Source organism: Lepus europaeus, chromosome 7, assembly GCF_033115175.1.
Source record: "Lepus europaeus isolate LE1 chromosome 7, mLepTim1.pri, whole genome shotgun sequence".
NCBI classification, from domain to species: Eukaryota; Metazoa; Chordata; class Mammalia; order Lagomorpha; family Leporidae; genus Lepus; species Lepus europaeus.
Window position 1 is genome coordinate 114,332,485 of NC_084833.1, and position 27,216 is coordinate 114,359,700.

General features: G+C 40.8%; 1 protein-coding gene across 5 annotated transcripts in view; it reads left to right on the forward strand.

Annotated features, from left to right (window-relative positions):
• The first annotated feature begins 960 nt into the window (after positions 1 to 960).
• CHEK1 (checkpoint kinase 1) overlaps positions 961 to 27,216 on the forward strand; it is a 30,597-nt gene continuing 4,341 nt past the window's right edge. Inside the window, exons 1-11 of one of the 5 annotated variants that reach the window (XM_062197289.1) lie at positions 961 to 1,885; positions 2,559 to 2,643; positions 3,753 to 3,976; positions 5,033 to 5,097; positions 5,187 to 5,256; positions 9,555 to 9,743; positions 10,866 to 10,970; positions 14,141 to 14,236; positions 18,759 to 18,867; positions 19,071 to 19,248; positions 19,513 to 19,644. In XM_062197289.1, the coding sequence (XP_062053273.1) occupies positions 2,579 to 2,643; positions 3,753 to 3,976; positions 5,033 to 5,097; positions 5,187 to 5,256; positions 9,555 to 9,743; positions 10,866 to 10,970; positions 14,141 to 14,236; positions 18,759 to 18,867; positions 19,071 to 19,248; positions 19,513 to 19,644 (1,233 nt within the window). In that variant the 5' untranslated portion in view covers positions 961 to 1,885; positions 2,559 to 2,578. Of the gene's footprint in view, positions 1,992 to 2,156; positions 2,330 to 2,558; positions 2,644 to 3,752; positions 3,977 to 5,032; positions 5,098 to 5,186; positions 5,257 to 9,554; positions 9,744 to 10,865; positions 10,971 to 14,140; positions 14,237 to 18,758; positions 18,868 to 19,070; positions 19,249 to 19,512; positions 19,645 to 27,216 lie in introns of those variants that run through there. The other 4 variants (XM_062197286.1, XM_062197285.1, XM_062197288.1 and 1 more) reach the window with 4 other exon arrangements.

Sequence of the window (27,216 nt, forward strand, 5' to 3'; positions counted from 1 at the left end):
AAGGTTTCATAAGGGAACGATCTATTCTCAGAAGTGCTATCTCATATATATTACCTTTAAATAGTATTCTGCCTAAATCTGCATACCATTTTTCAGGCTAAAATAATGTATTAATTCTATTCAGACTACATGATAACTGTGCATCTCCTTTTCCTTTTTTAAAATATTTATTTGAAAGGCAGTTATAGAGAAAGGAGAGACAGCTTCCATCCACTGGTTAACTCCCCAGATGGTTGCAATAGCAAGAACTGGACCAGGTTGAAGCCAGGAGCTTCTTGGAGGACCAGAGCAGGGGCCCAAGCACTTGGGCCATCCTCCACTGCTCTCCCAGGCACATTAGCAGGGAGCTGGATTGAAGTGGAGCAGCCGGGACTCGAACTGGCGCCCACATGGGATGCTGTTGTCCAGACAGCAGCTTCACCCCCTTTGACACAATGCGGCCCCTCCTTTTCCTTTTTTAATAGTGACAGATGTCTTCCATTCACTGGTTCACTCCCCAAATTCCAACAGCCAGTGGTAGGCCAGCCAATCCTGATCTCTCACGTGGGTGGCAAGAGCTGGAGTACTTGGGCTAAGACTCAGGCTCATTAGCAGGAAGGTGGATTGGATCTCAAATCAAGCACTCTGATATGTGGGATGTGGGTGTCCCATGCAGTGGCTTAAACTGCTGCCCCACCATGACTGCCTTTATCCGACCTCTTCACATTGTTTGCAGCGTACAGTATGGATCTAGAACACTTGCTGTGTGTTACATGAAACCGAAACTGTAATACCATGTTTCAAAGCTTCACACGGAAGCATCTGGAGAATTATTCTTGATTTCTGCCCCTAAGTTTGCTTCTTTCATCAGACGTGTGCATATTTGGTGTAATATATTTTACACCTATTATTAGCATGACAGTAGCTCGTTTTGCCAAGTTCATGCGGCTCAGCTTTGAGGACTGGCATACTTAACGGAGATGACCTTGTTGGTACCTTGAACTCTCAGTGACTTTCCAGACTTTTGTTAAGTCCTTTTCCTCAGAGTTTGGTTTGTCATTCAAGTTTGCTTTTATATTTGTATTGTAAAATTTTATTTTGTCTTCCACTTACCTATTTCTTATACATTAAGAATTAGAAAGCTGGCAGAACTAAACTAGGCAGAGATGGTCATCCTTAAAAAGACTGGCTGAAGTATTGTTTTGGAGGCTTTTCACAGACAAGGCAAAACTGGTTCTCCTGACATTGCCGCAAACTCCAAAAACACTGGATGCCTCCGAGTCCCACGTCAGAATTCACTCATTCTTCACAGGCTCCACTCTCAACAGCTGTTGCTACTTCTCGGCTCAGGAATGGGTCCGGCACCCAAGTTTACGCAGTGTTTACGACGCTGCCCGGAGTTTGCCGGGCAGGTGCGCGGAGGTCGCGTGCTGGTCGCCTTACTTAGAATAGCGACGTAGCCTTCCCGGAGCAAAGCGGGGAGCCCTGGCCCGCATTGGGACGGAGGCTTCCCCTCCTCCCAGCAGGGCTCCACACGCCGGATGCCGTTTCGCATTTGGCCCGGAGGCCAGTTTCCACTGACGGGACGGGCAGCTCCTAAACTTCTTCAACCGGGAACCTCACGGATTACAAAGTAGCCCACGCCCGGCAGGCTCGAGACCCCCGCTGGAGGCACCGCCTCCCGGCGCGGGCCGTTAGCAGCAGCCAATCTTCAGAGGAGGCAGGCATGGGAACGTGCGCTGCGCTACTTTACGGCCCGGACGCGCTCGTTTGCGACACGGTGACGCAAGCAAGTTTTGGCGGGAAAAGCGCTGCATTTGGATTCCTGTAGTGGCGGGCTAAGGACAGCCTGGTGAGGAGGAGTGGCCGGTTGGGTGGGAAAGGAACCCGGAGAAGGGGTTCGGAAGTTAGTGAGGAAGTTGTCGTTGACGGGCGAAGGGCACAGAAGGGACTCCCGCGGAGAGGCGGTTTCGGAAGGTGGAGGTGTATAGTACCAAGGGGGTCTCCGTTGTGTGAGTAGGGGGCGGGGGGAAACGGGAGAGGCTACCACCTTGCCGCAGGCGTCCCCAGAGGCTTGGGCGCCGTCCTTGGTCTCTGCCCTTCCGCTTCTCGGGCAGTTTGGCCCCGCCCCGGACTCCTCCCGGCCTTTGGGACGGGTGCGGGTGGGGTGGGAATCAGTACCCAGCGAGTGGGGAGGAGGGGCTGCAGTTGGCGTTTTATTCCCCCTTTACCAAGCCGCGGCGCCTTACTGTGGTCCTCAGACTCACCTGTCCCAACCCCGCTCTGGTTCCCTGGAAGCCATCTGCCCCTCAGCCCCTCTTCACACCCTTGAATTTCCTGGGGAGGCCGGGTGAGGGCGCAGGTTGAGCCTTCGGTGTGCGTGGGGATGGGGTTTGTGATCTACACGGCAAAAAGCCCACGTTCAGAAAACTTGCTGTGGTTTAAAGACTTGGATAAACGTGGATGAGGTGTTAAGGGGGAAGCAGCAGATCTTGTGGGGGACCCAAAGCTCAGTGGTTTCACCGGTGATGGCCGCTTAGACTCATCCCGCATATTCTCTGGGTCCCTGCGTTTTGCAGCCGTGGTTCTCGCTGGAGTCATGGCAGTGCCCTTTGTGGAAGATTGGGACTTGGTGCAAACCCTGGGAGAAGGTGCCTATGGAGAGTGAGTTTGAATCCTTATCTTTCCTTGCCTTCATGCTTGCTTTAGTTAATTGTTGCCTTGTGTGCACATTCGTTGGAGTTGTATTATTTAATTCAGCGGCTCTTTAGAGAACAGATCTTTACAATTGGAATGCAAGACTTCTGAAATTCTACAATCTGTTGTGAGGATTAATAAATACTCCTGGCTTCCTTTTTATTTTTTTAAACATTTTCTTTGTAAAGAACTGAATTCATGGTTCCCCTCCCACATATTTTTTCTTGGTAAGCACAGTGGTTAAATGGGCAAAAGAACAGACTGCAGCTAGCCTGCCTGGTTTCAGATCCTCAGTCTATCACGTTGTCGTTGTTTTGTGATCACCAGGACTCTTCCTAATGTGTGTGTGTGTGTGTTCTTACCTGTAAGATGGCACTAATGGTACCTACCTCAAAGGTGCTTAGAACATTACCATAGGCTGTGTAGTGTGGAATTAATAAATGTTAGATAATGCGATCAAAATTATATGAATATAACATTTAAATATGATGTCGCCTAGAATTGTTGTTATCCTAACTTAGTTTATGTTATCAAGCATTTATTAAATGACTTTTGTGTGTATAATAAAATTATTTAAAAAATCATTTTATGTATTTATTTGAGAAATAGACACAGGGAGACCTCTTTTCTGCTGGTTTACTCCTCAAATACCACCAACATCTTGGCCTGGCCCAAGCTAGGACCTGAGAATATAGTCCAGTCTCATATGTGGTAGAAACTCAATCACTTGAGCCATCATTGCTGGCTCCCAGGATCTGCATTAGCAGTCACCAGGAGTTAAAAGTTGGAGCTAGATTTTTTAATCTAGGCAGTCTGATTTGAGATATGGACATCTTAAGCTATGTCTGAAAATCTAGGCTAAATGCCTGTCCCCATAATGACTTCTCTGGCGTGTTACAGTAGTTCATGTTTCAAAAAGGAATAGTATTAATTGTAAACATGATAGAAACCATGTTTCTTCTTGGTGGAGAAATTAAAGGTAAAGCAATATTGTGCAAGTCATGTTTAATCTTTTGAAGTTTTAAGGGAAATAATATTAAAATATCTGGAGTGTTATTGTAATTCTTCCTTTTCAGAGTTCAGCTTGCTGTGAATAGAATAACTGAAGAGGCAGTTGCAGTGAAGATTGTGGACATGAAGCGTGCCATAGACTGCCCGGAAAATATTAAGAAAGAGATTTGTATCAATAAAATGTTAAATCATGAAAATGTAGTAAAATTCTATGGTCACAGGAGAGAAGGCAATATCCAGTATCTATTTTTGGAGTACTGCAGTGGAGGAGAGCTTTTTGACAGAATAGGTATGGAAAATGTTTAAGATAATTATTCTGTTTCTAAATTTTTTTTAATCTTGAGGGGCTGTTTGGTTATTATCCTTTCAGAATTGCTAGTGCAACAATGAAATTGGAATAAGTTGTCTTTTTTCATGCAGCTTGTACTAACACATGAAAGCATATATAGAGTCACTGAAAGAAAACCTTTTTTTGAGTGATATAAGTGGCTTTAATAAAGATTACTTTTTTACAGTTTATGAATAGTGAATTGTTATATGGTAACTATCATAAATACAACATACTGTTGGCTTGTATAATTCTTTATAGAAATGATAGTTACATGAAATCATTGTATACATATACATATCCAAAAAAATGTTTTTTCTTCTTTAAGTGAAGTAACAGAATTTTCTAGGATTACTTTGTAAATATTAAGTAAATTCTATTTGCTATTCCATGCAAATTCAAAGGATCGGTACTGCAGAGCACTTAGAAATGCATAAAATACATTCTGTGAATCTAACTTCATTATTTAAAGTCTACTTATTAACATTACTAGAATCTCCAGTGTGAATTTCAGGAGAGAGTTGAGGGTAATGGAAATCAAAGTTACCTATAAAAAGTTAATGGACAATAGAACTTTTCTGTACTTGATCTTAGCCAAAAGTCTGGGAGTCGATAGAATTTTTCTTAATAGCTTCACATTTATGGCTTTGTAATGTGAGAGGTTGTATGAAGTTTAAACCTGTTAAATACATAATGAAATTGGCTTGAATAGCCCTAGATTTTCATGTTGGCTAAATAAATCAGGATTACTATACAGTATGCAGGAACTTTTAAAGCATGACTTGTATTTTTGCATGATGGTTTGTTGTTTCTCTAATTTTCCTGTGAAGTTAGTTTATTTTTGCCATTGAACAGACCAGAAAATATGAGTTCAATAGTGTATATGTTTATAGACTCCTGAGTCTTCTATTAGCTAAAATAGAATCACAGATGTCTAAGTTTTGAACTGCAAAGCTCTGTGATTGATGCCTGGTTATGTTTATCCAGTAAACTAAGCGTTATCATTAATTCTTACAGAGCCAGACATAGGCATGCCTGAACAGGATGCTCAGAGGTTCTTCCACCAACTCATGGCAGGAGTGGTCAGTACAATTGTTTGTTGTCCTTTTACTTAAAATTAGTATGAATGAAATACCAAATTCTGATGTTTTTCCTGGTGCCTCTCCCTTAGGTTTATCTGCATGGTATTGGGATAACACATAGGGATATTAAGCCAGAAAATCTCCTGTTGGATGAAAGGGGTAAGTTTGGCATGATTTAATGCTGCCTCTGATACTCACTACAACCATTCAAGGTAGGATCAAGGCTTTTGTGTTACTAAAATTTCAGGACAAAAAATCTGAGAAGTCAAGGAAAATTGGAAGACTCAGTTTATTTGGACTTTTCAAGACTTTCATTATATCATTGTAGATGAGGTAGGGAAGCCTGACCTTGAGCAAGGGTAGCTCACTGGCTGATTAAGTATAATACTTGTTTTTAAGTCTTTCATGAATTAACAAAAGTAAGTATCTGTTGTGTCCTGGATCTAAGCCTTGTCCTGGTCACACTTTTTAATTTATGAGTTGGATAAAGATGCAAGAAAATTAGTTATTTTATAGATGTCACATAACTGAGAAGGATAGTTAGTGAAAGTGTTAGATTGTAGAGTGAGAATTTTAAAAAGTAAATAGGGCCGGCGCCGTGGCTCAACAGGCTAATCCTCCACTTTGCGGCGCCGGCACACTGGATTCTAGTCCTGGTCGGGGCGCCGGATTCTGTCCTGGTTGCCCCTCTTCCAGGCCAGCTCTCTGCTGTGGCCCGGGAGTACAGTGGAGGATGCCTCAAGTGCTTGGGCCCTGCACCCCATGGGAGACCAGGATAAGTACCTGGCTCCTGCTTTCGGATCAGCACGGTGCGCCGGCCGCAGCGCGCTGGCGCTGGCGGCCATTGGAGGGTGAACCAACGGCAAAGGAAGACCTTTCTCTCTCTCTCACTATCCACTCTGCCTGTCAAAAAAAAAAAAAAAAAAAAAAGCAAAGAAATGTTAGCTATGTGAGGAAGAGGTGTTTTTTTTTTTTTTTTTTTGAATTTTTGATAGGCAGAGTGGACAGTGAGAGAGAGACAGAGAGAAAGATCTTCCTTTTGCTGTTGGTTCACCCTCCAGTGGCTGCCGCGGCTGGCGCGCTGCGGCCGGCGCACCGCGCTGATCCGATGGCAGGAGCCAGGTGCTTCTCCTGGTCTCCCATGGGGTGCAGGGCCCAAGCACTTGGGCCATCCTCCATTGCACTCCCTGGCCACAGCAGAGAGCTGGCCTGGAAGAGGGGCAACCGGGACAGGATCGGTGCCTCGACCGGGACTAGAACCCCGTGTGCCGGCGCCGCAAGGCGGAGGATTAGCCTAGTGAGCCGCAGCGCCAGCCTAGGAAGAGATTTTTATTTTGTTTAATGCTGTAAACCTAGCAAAAAGTCAGCTTTCAGAATTATTTATTAAGTGAATGAACTTAGCAGATAAGAGAAGTGGGTCATATCTTTTTTTATTTATTATGCTTTTAAGATTTATTTATTTGAAAGGCAGAGTACTGAGAGAGGAGGAGAGACAGAGAGAGGGATTGATCTTCCATCCATTGGTTCACTCCATAAATGGCCACAACAGTTAGAACTGGGCCAGGCTGAGGCAAGGAGCCAGTGTCTTCTAGGTCTCCCATGTGGTCACGGGGGCTGTCTTCTGCTGCCTTCCCAGGCATGTTAACAGGGAGCTGGGTTGCAAGTGGAGCAGCTAGGACTGGAACTATTGCCTATCAGATGTCGGCACTGTAGATAGCAGCTTATCCTGCTTGGCCATAATGCTACCTTGCCCCGCCCCCTCCCCTTTTTTCTTCTTTCTGTATGTGTGTGTATATATATACATACACATACATACATACATTATTTTTTATGGGTCAAATCTATTAAGTTGCTTTTGGGATTGTTGACTCCCATGAAAAGATCTGTTCTTACTGGAATAGGTTGCTTTGGGATTTTCATAACATCAGAGCCAAACACTAAGTAATTTTTTAAGGATGTTTTAATTAATATTTATTTGAAAGACAGGGTTACAGAGTGGGAGAAGCACAGAGAGAGAGAGAGAGATTGAGAGAGAGATTGAGCTTCCATCCACTGGTTCACTCCCCAAACAGCTACAATGGCCAGGGATGGACCAGACTGAAGCCAAGAGCCTGGAGCATTTTCCAGGTCTCCCAGGTGGTTGCAGGGGCCCAAGCACTTGGGCCATCTTCCGCTGCTGTCCCAGACGCATTAGCAGGGAGCTGGATCGGAAATAGAGCAGCTGGGTCTCAAACTGTTGCCCATATGAGATGTTGGCATTGCAGGCAGATGCTTAACTTGTTGTGCCACAGAGCTGGCACCAAAAAATTAATTATCAGGAATATTTAAAGAGAATTTAAAAACTTGACTAATAGGACTAAGGTACTTTCAAGATCTTGTCCAACCATGTAATTTAGTTACTTAGCCTTCTGCTAGTTTTTTCATAAAGCTTTAAAAAAATTTAAAAATAATCTTTTAAAAATACACTTATCTTTTAATTCTACTTTTCTATGCACTGTGAACCAGTGGATGGAAGACCTCTCTCCCCCTCTCCCTTTCTCTCTCTCCCCTCCCCCTCCCCCTCCCCCTCTCCCTCTCTCCCTCTTTCTCTTTCTTAGCTCTTTCAAATAAATAAACCTTTTTTTAAAAAAGTTACAGATAGCTATTTAAAGGATAAATTACTCTGGCTACCTCTGAAGTCAAATACAAGTAAATATCAGGATTACTTAAATATTACGTTGTGTGAATGTACTTGATTTTTTAAAGAATCAGTCCCCTATTTTGAGGCATTAACTTTCTAACTTTAATAGAATAGTGATTCCTCTTCTATATATTTGTGCACTGGTCCAGCACAAAAAGTGAGTCATGTTATAATAAAAATTTGTTACAGCACTAGCCTTTTTCCCGGTTTAAATCCCAAAATTCCATGGCAGTGAATGTGGATATATCTTGTGTGTTTTTTTTTTTTTAAAGTAGCTACCTCCATAGTTTTCATTGCACACATGTGTTATGAGATTAAATGGTCTTTTTTACTGATGGATGTTTAAGTTATTTACCAATAGTATTGCTTTGAGTATCCTTGTGTTTGAATTTGTGGGATTGTTTCTGTGGATGTGGTCTTAGAAGTGGAATGTGCTGGGACTGGCGCCGTGGCTCACTTGGTTAATCCTCCGCCTGTGGCGCTGGCATCCCATATGGGTGCCAGGTTCTAGTCCTGGTTGCTCCTTTTCCAGTACAGCTCTCTGCTGTGGCCTGGGAAGGCAGTGGAGGATGGCCCAAGTACTTGGGCCCCTGCACCCACATGGGAGACCAGGAGGAAGCACCTGGCTCCTGGCTTTGGATCGGCGCAGCCATTTAGGGGGTGAACCAATGGAAGGAAGACCTTTCTCTGTCTCTCTCTCTAACTCTTCCTGTCTAATAAAAAAAAAAAAAAAAAAAAAAAAAAGGAACGTGCTGACTCAAGGAATGAATATTCAGATTTTTGCATCTCTTGCCATATGGCCTTCTAAAAAGGTTTTATCAGTTTTTATCATCTAAAAAGGTTTATAGATGGCTTTCCCTTACTTATGGCTCTGAGTTAGATCCTTAGGATCTTCTGTATTTTCATAAACTTCATGATAATTATCTATTGCCAGTCTTTTTCAATGATTTATCTACCACCTGCATTGGCTAATATAATATCTGTCATTTGATTATAGTATTCATCAAGTGTAAATTAAGTTGAAAATCCTGACTGCAGTGTGCCCAATGTGTAACTGTTGTATTCTTCCTGCCCTCCATGCTATGTGATGAAAGGCATTGCTCTACTTTCAGCTCAGTTTGAAATTTGGGAATGCTCTTTTCTAGAAACACAGCCCCCCTCCCCCCCTTTTAAAAATATTTATTTATTTATTTGAAAGCAGAGTTACAGAGAGAGAAGGAGAGACAAAGATCTTCCATCCACTGGTTCATTCCCCAAATGGCCTCAACTACTGGGGCTGGGCCAAGCTGAAGCCAGGAGCCAGGTCTCCCGTGTTGGTGGCAAGGGATCAAGTACTTGGGCCATCTTCTTCTGTCTTCCCTGGCTCATTAGCAGGGAGCTGGATTGGAGGTGGAATGGCTAGGACTTGAATTGGTGCACATACAGGATGCTGGTGCTGTAAGCTGTGGCTTAACCTGCTATGCCGTTGTGCTGGTCCCACATAGCCCCTGTGACTCCAACATTTTCCTTTAACTTAGTCTAAACTGTTGGTGTGTGTTGATACTTCTCTTAAGTTAATAGAAGAGATGAATCTGTTTAGGTGGTAATGCCTTTTACTTTTTCTTATATTTAAACATTTCTTTTTGTTTATTTTTTTCATCTAAGGTAGAGAATATTTTCATTTAAGGTAGAGAAAGTTCTACAAATTTTAAGTATCACGAGTGATTTTCCTAATAGAAATTAATTCCTCTATCTGTTTGCAAAATGTTCAATGTCATCCTTGTTTTTTTTTGTTTAGATAACCTCAAAATCTCTGACTTTGGCTTGGCCACAGTGTTTCGGCATAATAATCGTGAGCGTTTATTGAACAAGATGTGCGGTACTTTACCTTATGTTGCTCCAGAGCTTCTGAAGAGAAAAGATTTTCATGCAGAACCAGTTGATGTTTGGTCCTGTGGAATAGTACTTACTGCAATGTTGGCTGGAGGTAAGACCATGGCAAATTCCTGTCCTAAGAAAAGTCATATTTTTTGGCACTAAAATAAATGAAATAAACCAAGAGAGTCCATATTATAAATTTTTTTGTTTTAAAAAATAATTGAGAGACAGAGAAAGTGTGCACTCACATCCACTGGTTCACTCTCTAAATGCCCAAAATAGCCAAGGCTGGACCAGAACTGAACCCAGAAGCCAGGAACTGAATCCAGGTTTCCCATGTGGCAAACAGGAATCCAATTACTTGAGTCATCACCACTCCTTCCAGGGTGTCCCTAAGCAGGAAGCTGGAGTCAGGAGCAAGAGCTGGGAATCTATTCCATACTCTGATATGGGATGCAGACATCTTAACTGCTAGTCTATATGCTCATCCTCCTATTATATTACATTTATATAATAGCATTTTAATCAGTTTGAATTTATACAACAAAGTATGGTAGACCACATGACTTATAAACAGAAATTTATAGACGTTTCTCACAGATTTGGAGGCTGGAAATGTGAGATCAGGTGCCATGATACCCATGTTCTTGTGAGAGCCCTCTTGCTGGTTTGTAGAAAGCCATCTTTGTGTCCTCACGTGGCATAGAGCAGAAGGAACAGAAGCAAGCTCTCTGGCATTTTTAAAAATAAGGACAATAATCCAATTTATGAGGGCTTCCACCCTTATGACCTAATCACTTGCCCAAAGCCCTACCTCTAAATACTGTCACATTGTGAGTTAGGATTTCAGCATATGTATTTTGGTATTTCGACATGAAGTGAGCAGGGAGCAGTGTACAGACATTAAGTACATCACAAGTAATAACTTACTTATAAAACTTGGAGCATACAATCCTGAAGATTTTTAGAAGTCTTATATATAGTTATTTCTTAAAATCACAATAACAATCTTGATTCATGTGAACACTTTGGAAGAGAGTAGGGCAAAAAGTGGTTCCTCTATCTTTTGAAGTGCCTCTAGAGTTTCTCTAAGTGGCATTCTTAGTTTGAAAACTGTAGTGAATATTAATTTGGAGGAAATTTTTCATGGATTTATATTATTGACTGTTTTCTCTTGAAATCTTTCTAATGATATGAACACTGAGAAAACTGAGATTTCTTTCATTTTTAGAATTACCATGGGACCAGCCCAGTGATAGTTGTCAGGAATATTCTGATTGGAAAGAAAAAAAAACATACCTCAATCCTTGGAAAAAAATCGATTCTGCCCCTTTAGGTAACTATATTATCTTGATTAAAAGTTCTGATTAATTTGATAATGAAGTGTTGTGCTATTTGAATTTTTTCTTGAAATTACTAACATTTAAGTGATCATGTAAATAATCTGTGATCCTTGTAGATAAACTAGAGAATATAAATTAAGAAAAAACAACCTTAAAACCCCAGTAAGTAGCTTTTAAGAAATATTATATGTATTAAATGTGCTTCTACACTTTGTAGTAAATATATATAATAGTATATTTATTATATGTGTATATTATTTATAAACAGGTATACTTTTACCAAAAAAAGAGATTATATTCCACTAGCTGTTTCATAACCTGTTTTTTGGCTTTAATGTTCTGTGAACATTTTTATTTATTTTTTTAAATATTTATTTATTTGAAAGAGATACAGAAGAGGTAGAGACAGAGAGTTCATTCTTCTATCCACTGGTTCACTCCCCAAATGGCTGTAATGGTTGGAGGTGGGCTGATCCGAAGCCAGGAGCCAAGAGCTTCTTGTGGGTCTCCCACATGGGTGCAGGGGCCCAAAGACTTGGGCCATCTGCCACTGCTTTCCCAGGTGCACCAGCTTGGAGCTGGTTGGGAAATGGAGCAGCCAGGACTCAAACCGGTGGCCATGTGGGATGCTAGTGCTGGAGGCCAGAGCTTTAACCTGCTGTGCCACAGCACCAGCCTCATGAACATTTTTCATGCTATCATTGTAGATCTGTGCCATTAATATCTAATGACATTCTGTTTCATGGAAATACCTTAGTCTGTTGGAGATTTTAGATTTTTCCTAAATTTTCACTGTCATAAAGAGATATGAAGGGGTCTCAAAACATTTGTGCAGAGTGGGATTAAAACTTAAGTTTATTTTGATTCAAAACATTTTCAAGTCCATGCATAGAAGGGGTCTTCAAAAAGTTAATGGAAAATGCATGTTATGAAAAAAAGACATAAATTTCAAAAATTTTTGCACCAAAATAAGCTCTTTTAATTACATTTTCCACAAACATTGTTAATTACCGTCATAGGATAAGCATACATGTAACTTTAAATTTACATGTACTCTTAAATTACTTCCTAAAATAAACCCTTGGAAGTGAAATTGTAGGATTAAAGGTGTGTGTAGTTTTTAATTATTATGGCTTACTTTACCAAATTGCTTTTCTTTCTTTTTAAAGATTTATTTATTTTATTTGAAAGTCAGAGTTACACAGAGAAGGAGAGGTAGAGAGAGAGAGAAGCCTTCCATCCGCTGGTTCACTCCCCAGTCGGCCACAGTGGCTGGAGCTGAACTGATCCAAAGCTAGGAGCCAAGAGCTTCTTTTGGGTCTCCCACGTGTTTGCAGGGACCCAAGGACTTGAGCCATCTTCCGCTGCTTTCCCAGGCCATAGCAGAGAGCTGGATTGGAAGTGGAGCAGCCGGGGCACGAACCGGCGTCCATATGGGATGCCGGCACTGCAGGTGGCTGCTTTACCTGCTACGCCACAGCATCAGCCCCCAAATTGCTTTTCAGAAGATTCATATTTCATCAGTCTCATCACTTTTTATTAAAAAGTTTTAACTAATTTTCCAGTTTAAATAATGGCACAATCTTTAATTTTGTTTTAAATTTAATGGTAATAAAGGCTTATACCTTAATGTTTCTTATTTGCTTTCTATTTCGCTCATTTGTGCTGAGAAGACATAGTTTTTCTTATGCTTTGAAAGTTTTTTAACGTATTAATGTGATTTGGCCTTGCAGTTGTCACAAATACTTTTTACAAAATTTGTCATGTAATTTAATTTTTATGCTATTTTGACGTGTGGAGGTTTTATTTTTCAAATATATGGTCATTTGTGATTTCTAACTGCATTGCCATGTTTAGAAAGCTATTTTCTATACCTAATGCTATTCTATAATGAAAGTGCCATATATTTTCATGTAGTATCTTTATGATAATCACATTTTAATCTTTAGTTCCTTAGAATATAATTTTGATGTTGAAACATTTATGGATTATTTATTTATTTTTTAATTTTTTGACTTATTTTATTTGAAAGAGTTACAGGGCGGAGAAAGAGAAATCTTTCATCTGCTGGTTTACTCCCCAGGCCAAAGCCAGGAGCCAAGAGTTTTATCCTGGTCTCTCATGTGGGTAGCGAGGGCCCAAGTGCTTGGGCGGTCTTCCTCTGCTTTTCAAAGTGTATTAGTAGGGAGCTGGATCTGAGGTGGAACAGCTGGGACTCGAACTGGTGCCCACATGAGATACCAGTATTGCAGATGGAAACTCAACCCACTGTGCCACAACACCAGCCCTGAGACATGTGTGAATTTTTTATCAAGATAATTAAGAGGGTTGGCAGTGTAGTGCAGCAGACTGAGCTGCTGTTTGCAACAGCATCCCATATGGACACTGATCGGAGTCCCAACTGTTCCAGTTCCCATCTGCTAATGTGCCTGAGAAAGCAGCAGAGGATGATGGCCCAAGTACTTGGTCCCCTGTGAGAGTACTTGGCTCCCCTTGTGGGAGCCCCAGATGAAGCTCCTGCCTTCCACTTGGCCCATCCCTGGTCGTCCCCGTGTCTCTTGCTCTCTCGCTGTAACTATGACTTTGGAATAAATAAATCAATCTTTTAAAAAAAAAAGATAATTAAGATACCTTAGGTTGATGATTGGTTATATTATTATCTCTTAAAATGCTTTTGGTAAGCAAATTTGCTTTCAAAAACTGGAAGAGGAAGTAGCTTGAGAACATGAAATATTATAGCAATGAAATTTGATACTGAAAATACTTAAGAGAGCTTGTTTTGTTTTGTTTTGTTTTTGTTTTTTGTTTAAAACACAGAGTGATAAGAAGAGACAGAGTGAGAGAGATCTTCCGTCTTCTGTTCACTGCCCAAATGGCCGCAACAGCCAGGCTGGGCCAGGCTGAAGTCAGGAGTCTGGAACTCCATCTGGGTCTCCCCTGTGGGTGCAGGGGCCCAAACGTTTGGGCCATCTTCACTGCGTTCCAGGCCATTAGCAGGGAGCTGGATCAGGAGTGGAGCAGCTGGGACTTTAACCGGCACCTGTATGGGATGTTGGTGTCACAGGCAGCGGTTTAACCTGCTGTGTTACAACAATGGCCTTGCCATATGATTTCTAATCTGCATGACGCTATTGTAAATGTTGTCTTATTGTTTTTTCTTCAGCTCTGCTGCATAAAATCCTAGTTGAGAATCCATCAGTAAGGATTACCATTCCAGACATAAAAAAAGATAGATGGTACAACAAGCCACTCAAGAAAGGTAATATTGTTAAAATACAGGTATTTTCTCTGCAATAAAAAAGTTATCACACGTCAACAATAAAATGGTCTCTGTACTGGGGTGATTATATTAATGAAAGGGATGGTCAGAGTATTAACAGCTAAGCATTTGTCTAAATCTTAGAGATTAGGGGAGACCTTTCTTCTTAAGGAAATGACATTGACTCTAAGATTTAAAGATTAAAGGGGAGCTGGCAAGATGAATGGCAGATTTAATTCTAAGCATAGGAAGCAACATTTGGAAAGTCTTAGATTTTAGAAAGTTTAGTGCATTTGAGGAACTTGAAAGGTCATAACATGGATCATGTCTGTCTGGTTTATTGTTGTATCACTAATTATTAGCACAGTATATTGTGCATTCTAAGCACTTGGTGAATATTTGTTGAGTAAATGGTTGAAGACAGAAGAGGAAGAGGTTTGAAATGATGCTGGAGAGGAAGATAGTGCCTAAGTTCCAGAGGAGGACCTTGTAAACCGTGTGAACGATTTGGGGTTTTAGCTTAAGGCCATTGGGGAAACTTGAAAGTTGAAGCAAGAAAATGATGTGGTCATTTAAAAAAGATTTTTTTTTCTGTCTGTTTTTCTTCTTTTATGATGAATAGGATAAAAATCAAAGTCATATAGGTTTTTATACTAGTAGCCTAAATGTGAGAAAATGGTAGCATGGAATATGTTAGTGGCAATAGAAATTTAATAACTAGAATTGATAGGACTGTTGACTGTTTAGGTGTAGAAAATGAAGGGGAATGAAGAATCTAGAATGAGTCATGGGTTCTGATAATTTAGGAGGAGAAAATTGGGGAAATTTTTATTTGATTTTGGACATGCTGATTTGAGGAGCTAAGTGAAAATTGTGGGTATGTGAGTTTGTATGTGTAAATGTATCTCAGGAGATAGGACTAGGCATCTCAAACTTTGTGTCCCAAGCTGAGTTGCTGACTTTTCCCCTTCAGAAATACTCCTTTCACAGTTTTGTCTGTCTTGGTTAATTTGCAGGTGCCTCCTTGTTATGCATGTCAGAAACCTTGGAGTCATTTTTCAGCCATCTTGATCTCTCACCTCACATTCGGTTCACTAGGATATTCTGTTAACCTATTTTTCAAAAATCTAGAATCTGACCATATTTTTCCCACCTCCAGTGCTATCCTAATCAGTCCAAAGTACTGTTTTACTCAAATCCTCTAGTGCTGTGTTTCTTACTCAGAGTATGAACAAAAATCATTTCATGTCCCATGAGATCATACATAACCTGTCCCTTTCATTACCTCTCAGATCTCAGTACTGCTTTCTATAACCCTTGGCCATAGCTGTTTTGTTCTCCTGTTCTTTAGGTACTGGAGGCACATTTCTCCATCACTGTTTTTTTTTTTTTTTCTTTTTTATTATTAAACTTTTATTTAATGAATATAAATTTCCAAAGTACAGCTTATGGGTTACAGTGGCTTCCCCCCTCCCAAAACTTCCCTCCCACCCGCAACCCTCCCCTTTCCAGCTCCCTCTCCCCTTCCAATCACATCAAGATTCATTTTCAATTCTATTTATATACAGAAGATCAGTTTGGTATATATTAGGTAAAGATTTCAACAGTTTGCACCCATATAGCAACACAAAGTGAAAAAAATACTGTTGGAGTACTAGTTATAGCATTAAATAAGAGTGTACAGCACATTAAAGACAGAGATCCTACATAATATTTTTTTAAATTAATTAATTTTCTATGCCATTTCCAATTTAACACCAGGTTTTTTTTTCATTTCCAATTATCTTTATATACAGAAGATTGATTCAGTATATAATTAGTAAAGATCTCATCAGTTTGTACCCACGCAGAAACACAAAGTGTAAAAATACTGTTTCAGTACTAGTTATAGCATCTCTGTACATTAGACAACACATTAAGGACAGATCCCACATGGGATGTAAGTACACAGTGACTCCTGCTGCTGACTTGACTTGACAATTTGACACTCCTGTTCATGGCGTCAGTAATCTCCCTAGGATCTAGTCATGAGTTGCCAGGGCTATGGAAGCCTTTAGAGTTCGCTGACTTTGGTCTTATTCCGATAGGGTCATAGTCAAAGGGGAAGTTCTCTCCTCCCTTCAGAGAAAGGTACCTCCTTCTTTGATGGCCCCGTTCTTTCCACTGGGAACTCACTCGCAGAGACCTTTCATTTAGGTCTTCTTCTTTTTTTCTTTTCCATGGTATCTTGGCTTTCCATGCCTACAATACTCTCATGGGCTCTTCAGCCAGATCCAAGTGCCTTAAGGGCTGATTCTGAGGCCAGAGTGTTGTTTAGGACATCTGCCATTCTATGAGTCTTCCCTCACTGTTTTTGTCATGACTGTTCCCTATGCCTGGTAGTATTTTTCTCTGTGAGAATTATGAATATTTGTAAATCTTATTCTCTCACCTTCTTTGGACATTGACTTTGCTGTCAACTTTTTAACAAGCGTTTCCTGGTCATTCCCTTTAAAACTGTACCTCCCTCCCCTCAACACACTTCTGTATTTTCCACTGTTACATTTAACACCTTTTCTTCTCTGTAGAACCTAGGGTTTAGTCTGTTTTGCTTGCTGCTGAATACTTAATACTTAGAATAATGATTGGCAAGTAGTAGATCTAATAAAATATTTGAGTGAAGCAATCAATAAATAAAAAAGTTGGCTAAATGTAAGCATGTTGACTGTTTGAATAAAGATAGAGGAACTTGGAAGAGGCTGAAAGTATAATAGAAAGAGCATTAGTATCCTTGAGGGTTAGTACCCTTGAAGCGGGGGAGGAGGGTATGGACTCCATAGTATAGGCAGAGGAATGATCATTTGGTGGGAGGATGGAATGGAGGAAAGGCTGGAGAGTAATGTAAGTTAGAAATTTAGTAGTAACAAGTTAAAGTAGTTTCTGTCTAATGGCTTTATGTTCTCTGAGAGCGGAGATGACATCGTATGCTAAGTAATGGGATGATGGAGGAGGTCATGAGAATTTCAGAAGAATGTAGAAGTTTTGAAATAATTCATGTGGAGAAAGAAAAGGAAACTGACTACAGAAACAAATTGAATTGATTGCCAGCGTGGCATGTTCAGCCAAGGATTGTAGCAATGAATTTCTAGTACCATGATTTTCTATATAATGATCACTGGTAGAGCTTTGCTTCAAAACATGTTTTGTTTTTTTCTGATTGTTAATTTGGAGGGCGGAATGACATGACGGAGTCAGATCTAGTCACTAGTTCACTCCCTAGGTCTGGGCCCGGCCAATACCAGGCGCAGGAAACTCAGTCTGGGTCTGACATGTGAGTGGAATGGACCCAAGTACTGCTAGAATCAGAACCAAAGTTGAATTCAGACCCAAGCACTCTAATACGGGATGTGAACATCCTAAGTAGCAGCTCATTCCTGCCCCCTTAAATTTTTAAGAAAATATAATTTCTACTTTATTTGAAAGGCAGAGAGACAGAGAGAGACCGACAGATCTATCTGCTGGTTCACTCTCCAGGTGCTTGCAACAGCCAGGGTTGGGACAGGTCAAAGGCAGGAGCTAGAAATACCATCCAGATCTCCCATGTTTGTGACAGAGATCCAAGTACTTGAACCATCACTGCTGCCTCCCAGGGTATGCATTAATAAGAAGCTGCATTTGGAAGTGGAACTGGGACTCAAACCCAGGCACTCTGATATGGGATGCTGGCATCTCAAGCAAGCAGCATCTTACCTGCTACTTCAGATGCCCACCCATTGGTAAAGCTTTTGCAAGGGAGCTAATAACGATGCACAGAATAGTTTATAGTGTTTATTGCTGTTGCCATGATTATTTTTTATTTTAAAAAGTTTTGGTCTTTGGGGCTGGGCTGTGGTGTAGCAGGTTAAGCCTCTGCCTGTGGCACTGGCATCACAAATGGGTGCCAGTTTGAGTTGTGACTGCTCCACTTCTGATCAGTTCCCTGCTAGTGGCCTGGAAAAGCAGTGGAATATGGCCCAGGTCGTTGGGCCCCTGAGCCCACATGGGAGACCGGTAGGAAGCCTCTGGCTCCTGGCTTCAGATCAGCTCAGCTCCGGCCATGGTGGCCATCTGGGGAGTAAAGCAGCAAATGGAAGACCTTTCTCTCTGTCCCTCTCTGTAATTTTGCCTCTCAAATAAATAAAGTCTTAAAAAAAAATTTGGTCTTAGAGGTATATCTCTCTTTCTTCCTAGAACATTCTTATCCATAAAAAGTACTGTTAAGATTATGGTCTTAGCGTGATGCTCCATACTTGGAGGAGCATACTTACAGGTCATGGTTTGTGAAATACATAATTTGACAAGTGGGTCTTAGTTCTTAGTAGATTTGTAATTTGACCATCTTTCTTGTACAGTCATTTAGAAAGAGCTGCTGTTATTTTATATCTGTGTTGTGTTAAATAAATGGATTTAGATGTGATTTTACTTGTTCAGATTGCCAGTGGGTTAATTTAAAGATATCTACATAGAAGACTTGAAAGCATTTGTATTTGTTTTCTGTTTTTAGGGGCAAAGAGACCCCGAGCCACTTCAGGTGGTGTATCAGAGTCTCCTGGTGGATTTTCTAAGCATATTCAATCCAATTTGGACATCTCTCTGGTAAACAGTGCTTCGAGGTGAGACTAAATAAGATTAAGTAGTTGTTGAATGTGGTATTCTCTATGAAGAATAATGCGTGTATATATTTTTATGTGTTTATATATTTAAAATAACAAGACATAGTCTTAAAGTGTGAGAATGGTTGTGGGATAGAAGGAAAGGCCTTTAAAAAATATTTTATTTAAAGATATATTTTCCCCCCTCTGTCTTAATACCTCAGTGAAGAAAATGTGAAATATTCCAGTTCTCAACCAGAGCCACGGACAGGTCTCTCCTTATGGGACACCAGTCCCTCATACATTGATAAACTGGTACAAGGGATCAGTTTTTCCCAGCCCACCTGTCCTGATCATATGCTTTTGAATAGTCAATTACTTGGCACTCCAGGATCCTCACAGGTAAGAATTAATTTTTCAGATAAATTTTTCAGCTCTTATTTTTTATTGTCTTAGCATCTTTTTTGAATGTTTATTCTTAGATGTATACATATGAATTAATACTTTTAATTCATATGTATTTTTTGACAAGGAAAAGGAATTAGAGGAGACGTTCATGAAAAAGAATCTTGAGTCACAGAAAAGAATTTTTTAGACTAAATAGTTATGATATGACTGCTTTTGGTAATAGTAGATTTATTCAGCTTTCCTTTGATTGTCATGTAGAATCCCTGGCAACGCTTGGTCAAAAGAATGACGAGATTCTTTACTAAACTGGATGCAGACAAATCTTACCAGTGCTTGAAAGAGACCTGTGAGAAGTTGGGCTATCAGTGGAAGAAGAGTTGTATGAATCAGGTATATTTTGAGATTTTCGTCATGTCATTTTCTGCAGAAAAATTTAAGTATTTGAATAAAAGCTGTTACTATCAGTATATTTTAGAAATAGAAAGTAATCAGTTTACTATGAAAAAGAAACAATTACAATTAGGATTTAAGTAAATGTTTCTTAAGAAATAATATTTCTTTGGGTGGGCATTTGGCTTAATGATAAGTTGCCTACATCCCATGTTCAGAGTACTTGAGTTCAAAGTCCAGCTCTAGCTCCTGATTTCAGCTTCTTGCTAAGGTGGACCTTTAGAGACAGCAGTGGTTCAGGTTGTTGGGTTCCTGCCACCCACATGGCAGACCTGGATTGAATTTCCAGTTTCCTTCTTTGGCTCTGGCCTTTGGCATGCCTGTTTCAGGCATTTGGGAAGTGAGCCAGTGGATAGGAACTTTCTCTTTCTCTGACTGTCTCTCTGCCTCTCGAATAAGTAAATAAATACAGTTTGAAATAAAAAATAATACTTTTTAAAAGACCTCACTTAGGTTATTAAAAATAAGTAGCTGGAGTCCTTTTCTTAAGAACTATATACTTGGGCCGGCGCTGTGGCTCAATAGGCTAATCCTCCGCCTTGCGGTGCCGGCACACCAGGTTCTAGTCCTGGTCGGGGCACTGGATTCTGTCCCGGTTGCCCCTCTTCCAGGCCAACTCTCTGCTGTGGCCCAGGAGTGCAGTGGAGGATGGCCCAAGTGCTTGGGCCCTGCATCCCATGGGAGACCAGGAGAAGCACCTGGCTCCTGCCATCGGATGAGCGTGGTGCACCGGCCGCAGCGCGGCGGCCATTGGAGGGTGAACCAACAGCAAAGGAAGACCTTTCTCTCTGTCTCTCTCTCTCACTATCCACTCTGCCTGTAAAAAAAAAAAAAAAAAAAAAAGAACTATATACTTAAATTATAATCATTAATAATTTACTCCCTTCTATGAAGGAGAAGCATATTGGCAGTTCTATTCTTTCTCCCATCTCTGAGCACACCTATCATTTTTTGTTGATTCTATTACTATAGCATAGTTATAGTATTTTAATAGGTCTTTTGGCTTTTCAGAAAAATGTCAGTGTTGTAAAAGAAGGGACAATTCAGTATAAAAGGAAACCGAAGAAGTCTGATAACTAAGTGCAGTACAGGGCCTTTACTAGATTGTAAATCAAAACAGTGACAACAGCAAGCACCATAAAAAATGTCATTAGGTGCCCGGTGCAGTGGCACAGTAGGCTGTGCCTCTGCCTCCTGTACCAGCATCTAGTATGGGGTGCAGGTTCGTGTCTCGGCTGTTCCTCTTCCGATACAGCTCTCTGCTGTGGCCTAGGAAAGCAGTGGAGGATGGCCAAAGTGCTTGGGCTCATGTGCTCGCACCAGCGACCCAGAGGAAACTCTTGGCTCCAGGCTTCAGATTGGCCCAGCTCTGGCCATTGCAGCCATTTGGAGAGTGAACCAGTGGTTGGAGGACCTTTCTGTCTCTCCCTCTCTCTGGCTGTGGCCCTACCACTAAAATAAATAAATAAAATCTTAAAAACTACAACAATAATTAAACATCATTAGAATTATTTGGGAAATTTGAATATGGACTGTATGTTAGATAATGTTGAGCTGTCAGAGTGTGTCAGATTTTGGTGGTGTGATGAATTAAGACTGCAGGAGAGATACATTGAAGTAAAGGTGAAACAAAGCGGTGTCTGCAACTTAGTTTTTGAAAAATTAAAGGGCAAATAACTACACATTAGGGAAACACAAGGAAAGACCAGTAAACATGTATAACTGGGTAGGTAAGGCACATGAAGGGTACATTGTTTTAGTATTTTGGTAGATTTGTAAGTTTTCAAAATTAAAAGTTAGGGGAAAATGTTACTGTGTAGAAATCTGAGACCAGCCTCATTTTTTTGTCACCTATATAGATGATTCACCTTTTGTAAAAAACATAGATTAATATAGATTAAATTTGCATAACATAAAATTCATTACTTTTAACTATTTTAAAGTGTACAATTCAGTGATTTTTAGTATATTCACAAGGTTGTGCAACCATCATCCCTAATTTTAGAACATTCATCCCCACAGAAGCAAATTGTGCCACTAAGCATTCATTCCCCCATTCCCCACGCTCAGTATCCACCAATCCACTTTCTGTAAGGATTGCCTTTTCTGGACCTGTCTTCTTTGTTTTGGCATATTTTCAAGGTTCATCCATGTTGTAGCATGTGTCAGTACTTTATTCCTTTTTATGGCTGAATAATATTGTGCGGCTGTAACGCATATTGTTTATCCATTCATCTATTGATGAACATTTGAATTGTTTCTGACTATAGGGAAAAACTTAGTTTTTGACTATTTTTTTGGTAAAGATTTATTTATTTATTTGAAAGTCAGAGTTACACAGATAGAGAAGGAGAGGCAGAGAGAGAGGTCTTCCATCTACTGGTTCACTCCCCATTGGTCACAACTGCTGGAGCTGAGGCAATCTGAAGCCAGGAACTTTTTCTGAGTCTCCCTTGTGGATGCATGGGCCCAAGGACTTGGGCCATATTCTGCTGCTTTCTTAGGCCACAGCAGGGAGCTGGATTGGAAGAGGAGTAGCTGGGACTCGAACCAGTGCCCGTATGGGATGCAGACATTGCAGGCGGCGGCTTTACCCGCTTTGCCACAGTGCCAGCCCCAGTTTTTGACTATTAAGTATGATTTTAGAGGTGGATTTTGCTTTTTTTTTTTTTTTTTAAACATAAATCTTGATTACGATAAAAAGGTTTTCAGAATGGATCACAGAGCAAACCCAGCTCTATGCTATTAAGAGATGCAGCTAAACAAAAAGGTTTGGAAAACTTGAGAGTTAAATATACACCAGGGAGACACAACTACAAAGAAAGTAGGGGTGAATATACTAACATCACACAACTTAGAATTGAAGACAAAGGAAAGAAGGGTATGCTATTATGTAAGGGGTATAATTCAGTGAAGACAACATTTATAAATATATACCAAATTATATAGCATCCGCTTTTTTTTTTTTAACTAACACACACACACACACTTTTTTAAATTTCCATATGAGAGAAAACACATTTCTCTGTGTGGGACTTACTTTACTAAGCATGATTTCCAGTTCCATCCATTTTGTTGCAATTGCCAGGATTTCATTTTTCATAGCTAACACTCCATTTATGTGTGTGTGTGTGTACCACATTTATTTACCCATTTGTCTATTACTGGACATCTAGGTTGATTCCATATCTTTTTTTTTTTTTTTTTTTTTTTTAAGATTTATTTATTTGCATGTCAGAGTTACACAGAGAAAGGAGAGAGAGAGATGGAGAGAGAGGTCTTCCATCCGATGGTTTACTCCCCAATTGGCCGCAATGGCCAGAGCTGTGCCGATCCGAATCCAAGAGCCAGCAGCTTCCTCCAGGTCTCCCCTGTGGGTGCAGGGGCCCAAGGACCTGGGCCATCTTCTGCTTTTCCAGGCCACAGCAGAGAGCTGGATTGGAAATGGGGTAGCTGGGTCTCAAACTGGCACCCATATGGGATGCCGGTACTCCAGACCAGGATGTTAACTTGCTGTGCCACAGCACCGGCCCCAGATTCTATATCTTGATACTATTTTTTTTTTTTTTTTTTTGACAGAGTGGATAGTGAGAGAGACAGAGAGAGACAGAGAGAAAGGTCTTCCTTTGCTGTTGGTTCACCCTCCAATGGCTGCTGCGGCCAGCGCACCACGCTGATCCGAAGCCAGGAGCCAGGTGCTTCTCCTGGTCTCCCATGGGGTGCAGGGCCCAAGCACTTGGGCCATCCTCCACTGCACTCCCTGGCCATAGCAGAGAGCTGGCCTGGAAGAGGGGCAACTGGGACTAGAACCTGGTGTGCCGGCGCCGCAAGGCGGAGGATTAGCCTGTTGAGCCACAGCGCCGGCCGATACTATTTTGAATAGTGCTCTAGTATCCATGGGAGTACGGGTATTTCTTTGATATGCTGACTTCATTTCCTTTGGCTATTTTTCCTGAAGCTGGGTAGCTGGGTCATACGGTAGATCTATTTTTAGTTTTTTAAGAGAATTCTATTCTGTTTCCCATAGTGACTGTGCTAATTTGCACTCCCACCAGCAGTATGTTAAGGTTTGCTTTTCTCCAGCTGGGTTTTCCATGGGTGTTCTTTAGTTTGAGGAAGGTCCTTTCTCTTCCTGGTTTATTGAGTGTTTTTATCATGGAAGGATGTTGAATTTTATTTTTTTTTGCATCATTTGAGATGAACATGTGAGTTTCTCCCCAGTTAATATATATTGCTTTTTGTATTTTGAGCAAACCTTGTATTCCTGGACTTGCTCACAGTGTATAATCCTTTCATTATGTTGCTGAGTTCAATTTGCTAGTATTTACTTGAGATATTTACTTTATATTCATAAGAGATTTTCATCTGTACTTTTCATGTGATGTCTTTGGCTTTGATATCAGTGTAATATTAAATTCAAAGGATAAGTTAGAAAGTCTGTTCAGTTTTTTGGAAAAGTTTAAACATTGATGTTAATTCTTTATAAATATTTGGCTGAATGAAACCATCTAATTCTAGGGGAAAAAAATTAATGCTAAAGGTATCTAAGTATGTAGTTATCTAAATATTTATCTTACAGTTTTTTTTTTGTTTGATTTGGTTTCTAAGATTTATTTGAAAGGAGGAAGTAGAGAGAGAGTGAATTAGTTTCTATCCATTGGTTCATTCCCAAATGTCTGCAACTGACAGGCAAGGCTAGGCTGATGCCAAGAGCCAGAAGCTCCATCTTGGTCCCCCACATGGCTGGCAGGAAACCAAATACTTGGGTCATCATCTGCTGCCTCCCAGATAAATTAGCAGGAAGCTGGATTGGAAGTATGATGTAGCCGGGACTTGAATTAGTACTCTGATATCATAGTGGGTGTTTCAAGTAACAGCAATCCGCTGTGTCAAGATGCCTGCCCTTTGGAAATTTTTTGAATACTGAGGATGTGCTTTGTTGAGAAGCAGGTCAAACCACCTCCTGGGATACCCCCATGCCATATCAGCGTGGCTGGTTCAACAGTTGGCTTCTCTGCTTCCCATCCAGCTTCCTGCTGATGTTCCTGGAAAGACAAGAGATGATGGGTCCTGCAGTACACATGGGAGATTCAGATAGTATTCTTGGTTCCTGGCTTCGGCTTGGCCCAGTCCAGCCCCAGCTGTTGTGGGTGACTGGGGAGTGAACCAGTAGGTAGACAGTCTTGAAGTGTCTTGGCTTTCTCTCACTCTCTCTCTCTCTCTCTCTCTCTCTGTTGCTCTTTCAAATAAATTTTTAGAATATTATCTTTTAATTAATGACCCAATGTCTTACTATAGATATGTTCAGGTTTTCTATTCTTGAGTCAATTCTGGTAATAAATATATATTTTTTAAAGATTTGTTTACTTATTTGAAAGGCAGAGTTACAGAGAGAAAGAGATCTTCTGTCTGCTGCTTCACTCCCTAAATGGCCACAACGGCAAGAGCTTGCCAATCCAAAGCCAGGAGCTTCTTCTGGGAATCCTGCCTGCGTGCAGGGCCCCCAGGCCTTGGGTTTTTTGCATGCTCTGGCTCAAGATTAATCAATTTTGTTGATCTTTTCAAAGAACTGACTTGTGGCTTCATTGATTTTTTTTTTTTCTATTCTCTATCTATTGTTTTTTATTATTTCCCTCATTTGGATTTAGCTTGTTCTTCTGTTTTCTTGTGTGATTGCTTTGATTGGTTATTGACTGGAGACTATTTCTTTAAAATAGGTTCTGTTTTTCAGGGCAGATTGCCTGTATACTCCTGCTCCTTTTAATACATCACCTCCACCATTATTGTTACCCATCAGAGTGGTACACTTTTACAAATGATGAGCCTAAATGGACACATCATTATCATTCAAAGTCCCTTGTTTATGACAGGATTCATTCTTGGTGTTCTGTGTTCTGTTCGCCTGGACAAATGCATACTGACATATCCACCTTTATATTATCATACAGAGTAGCTTACTGTCCAAAAAATCCTTTTTGCTCCATCTATTCTTTTTCACCCCCAGCTCTTGGCAGCACTGCTCTTTTCACTGTCTCCATAGCTTTGTCTTTCTGCAGTGTGTTTGAGTTGGAATCACTGCGAATGTAGGCTTTTCAGACTGGCTCCTTTTACTGAGTAGTATGCATTGCAGTTCTTCCATGTCTTTCATGGCTTGATAGCTCCTGTCTTTTTTTAATGCTGCATATTGTTTCATTGCCTGGTATGCTATGATTTTTTGTTTGTTTTTTCATACACTTAGCTACCAAAGAATATTGTGCTTACTTCCAAGTTTTGGTAGTTTTCATTTCTTTGAATATATGTCAAGGAGCACAGTTCATGGAGCAAGTGGTAAGAGTATGATTAATGAGAAATTAACAAACCATTCCCCAAAGTAGCTGTGCTATTGAGCAATAACAAGGAGTGAGAATTCCTGTTGCTCCATATCATTCTTGTAATGTAAATGCTTATGTAATTAATTAATTTACCTCTGAACACTGCTCTTTCCCCCAGTTTGGTGTGTCATGTTTTCATTTTCATCCGTATCAATGTATCAAAGTTTTTTTTTTTAAAGATTTATTTAATTTTTTTGGCCGGCGCCGCGGCTCAATAGGCTAATCCTCCGCCTTGCGGTGCCGGCACACCGGGTTCTAGTCCTGGTCGGGGTGCCGGAGTCTGTCCCGGTTGCCCCTCTTCCAGGCCAGCTCTCTGCTGTGGCCAGGGAGTGCAGTGGAGGATGGCCCAAGTGCTTGGGCCCTGCACCCCATGGGAGATCAGGAGAAGCACCTGGCTCCTGCCATCGGATCAGCGTGGTGTGCCGGCCGTAGCGCGCCAGCCATGGCAGCCATTGGAGGGTGAACCAACGGCAAAGGAAGACCTTTCTGTCTGTCTGTCTCTCTCTCACTGTCCACTCTGCCTGTCAAAAAAAAAAAAAAAAAAGATTTATTTAATTTTTTGAGAGGCAGAGGCAGATAGAGATCCTCCATCTGTTGGTTCACTCCCCAGTTGGCTGTAACAGCCAGTGGTGGGCCAGGCCAAAGCCAGGAGCTTCATCTGGGTCTCCCACATGAGTACAGAGACCCAAGTGCTTAGGCCATCTTCTGCTGCTTTCCTGGGTCTATTAGCAAGGAGCTGGATTGGAAGTAGGGACTGGAACTGGCATGGGATGCCGGTGCTGCAAGCAGTGGCTTAACCCACTGCTCCACAATGCCTGCCCTCATATCAAAATATTTTCTGATTTTCTTGTGATTTCTTCCTTGACTCATTACTTACTTAGGTATGTGGTTTAATTTCCACATTTGTTAATTTTTCAAAGTTCCTTGTGTTACTGTTTTGTGATTGCATTCCATTGAGATCAAAAAACATATTTTATGTTTTTAGTCTTTTACAATTTTTTGAGACTTGGGTTTTTTGCCTAACATAAGGTCTATACTGGAGAGTATTCCAAGTGCACTGAAGAAAAATGTGTATTCTGCGGTTGTTATTGTGTTCTGTAAGTGTTTGTTATGTCCAGCTGCTTCATAGTATTCCTCAGAT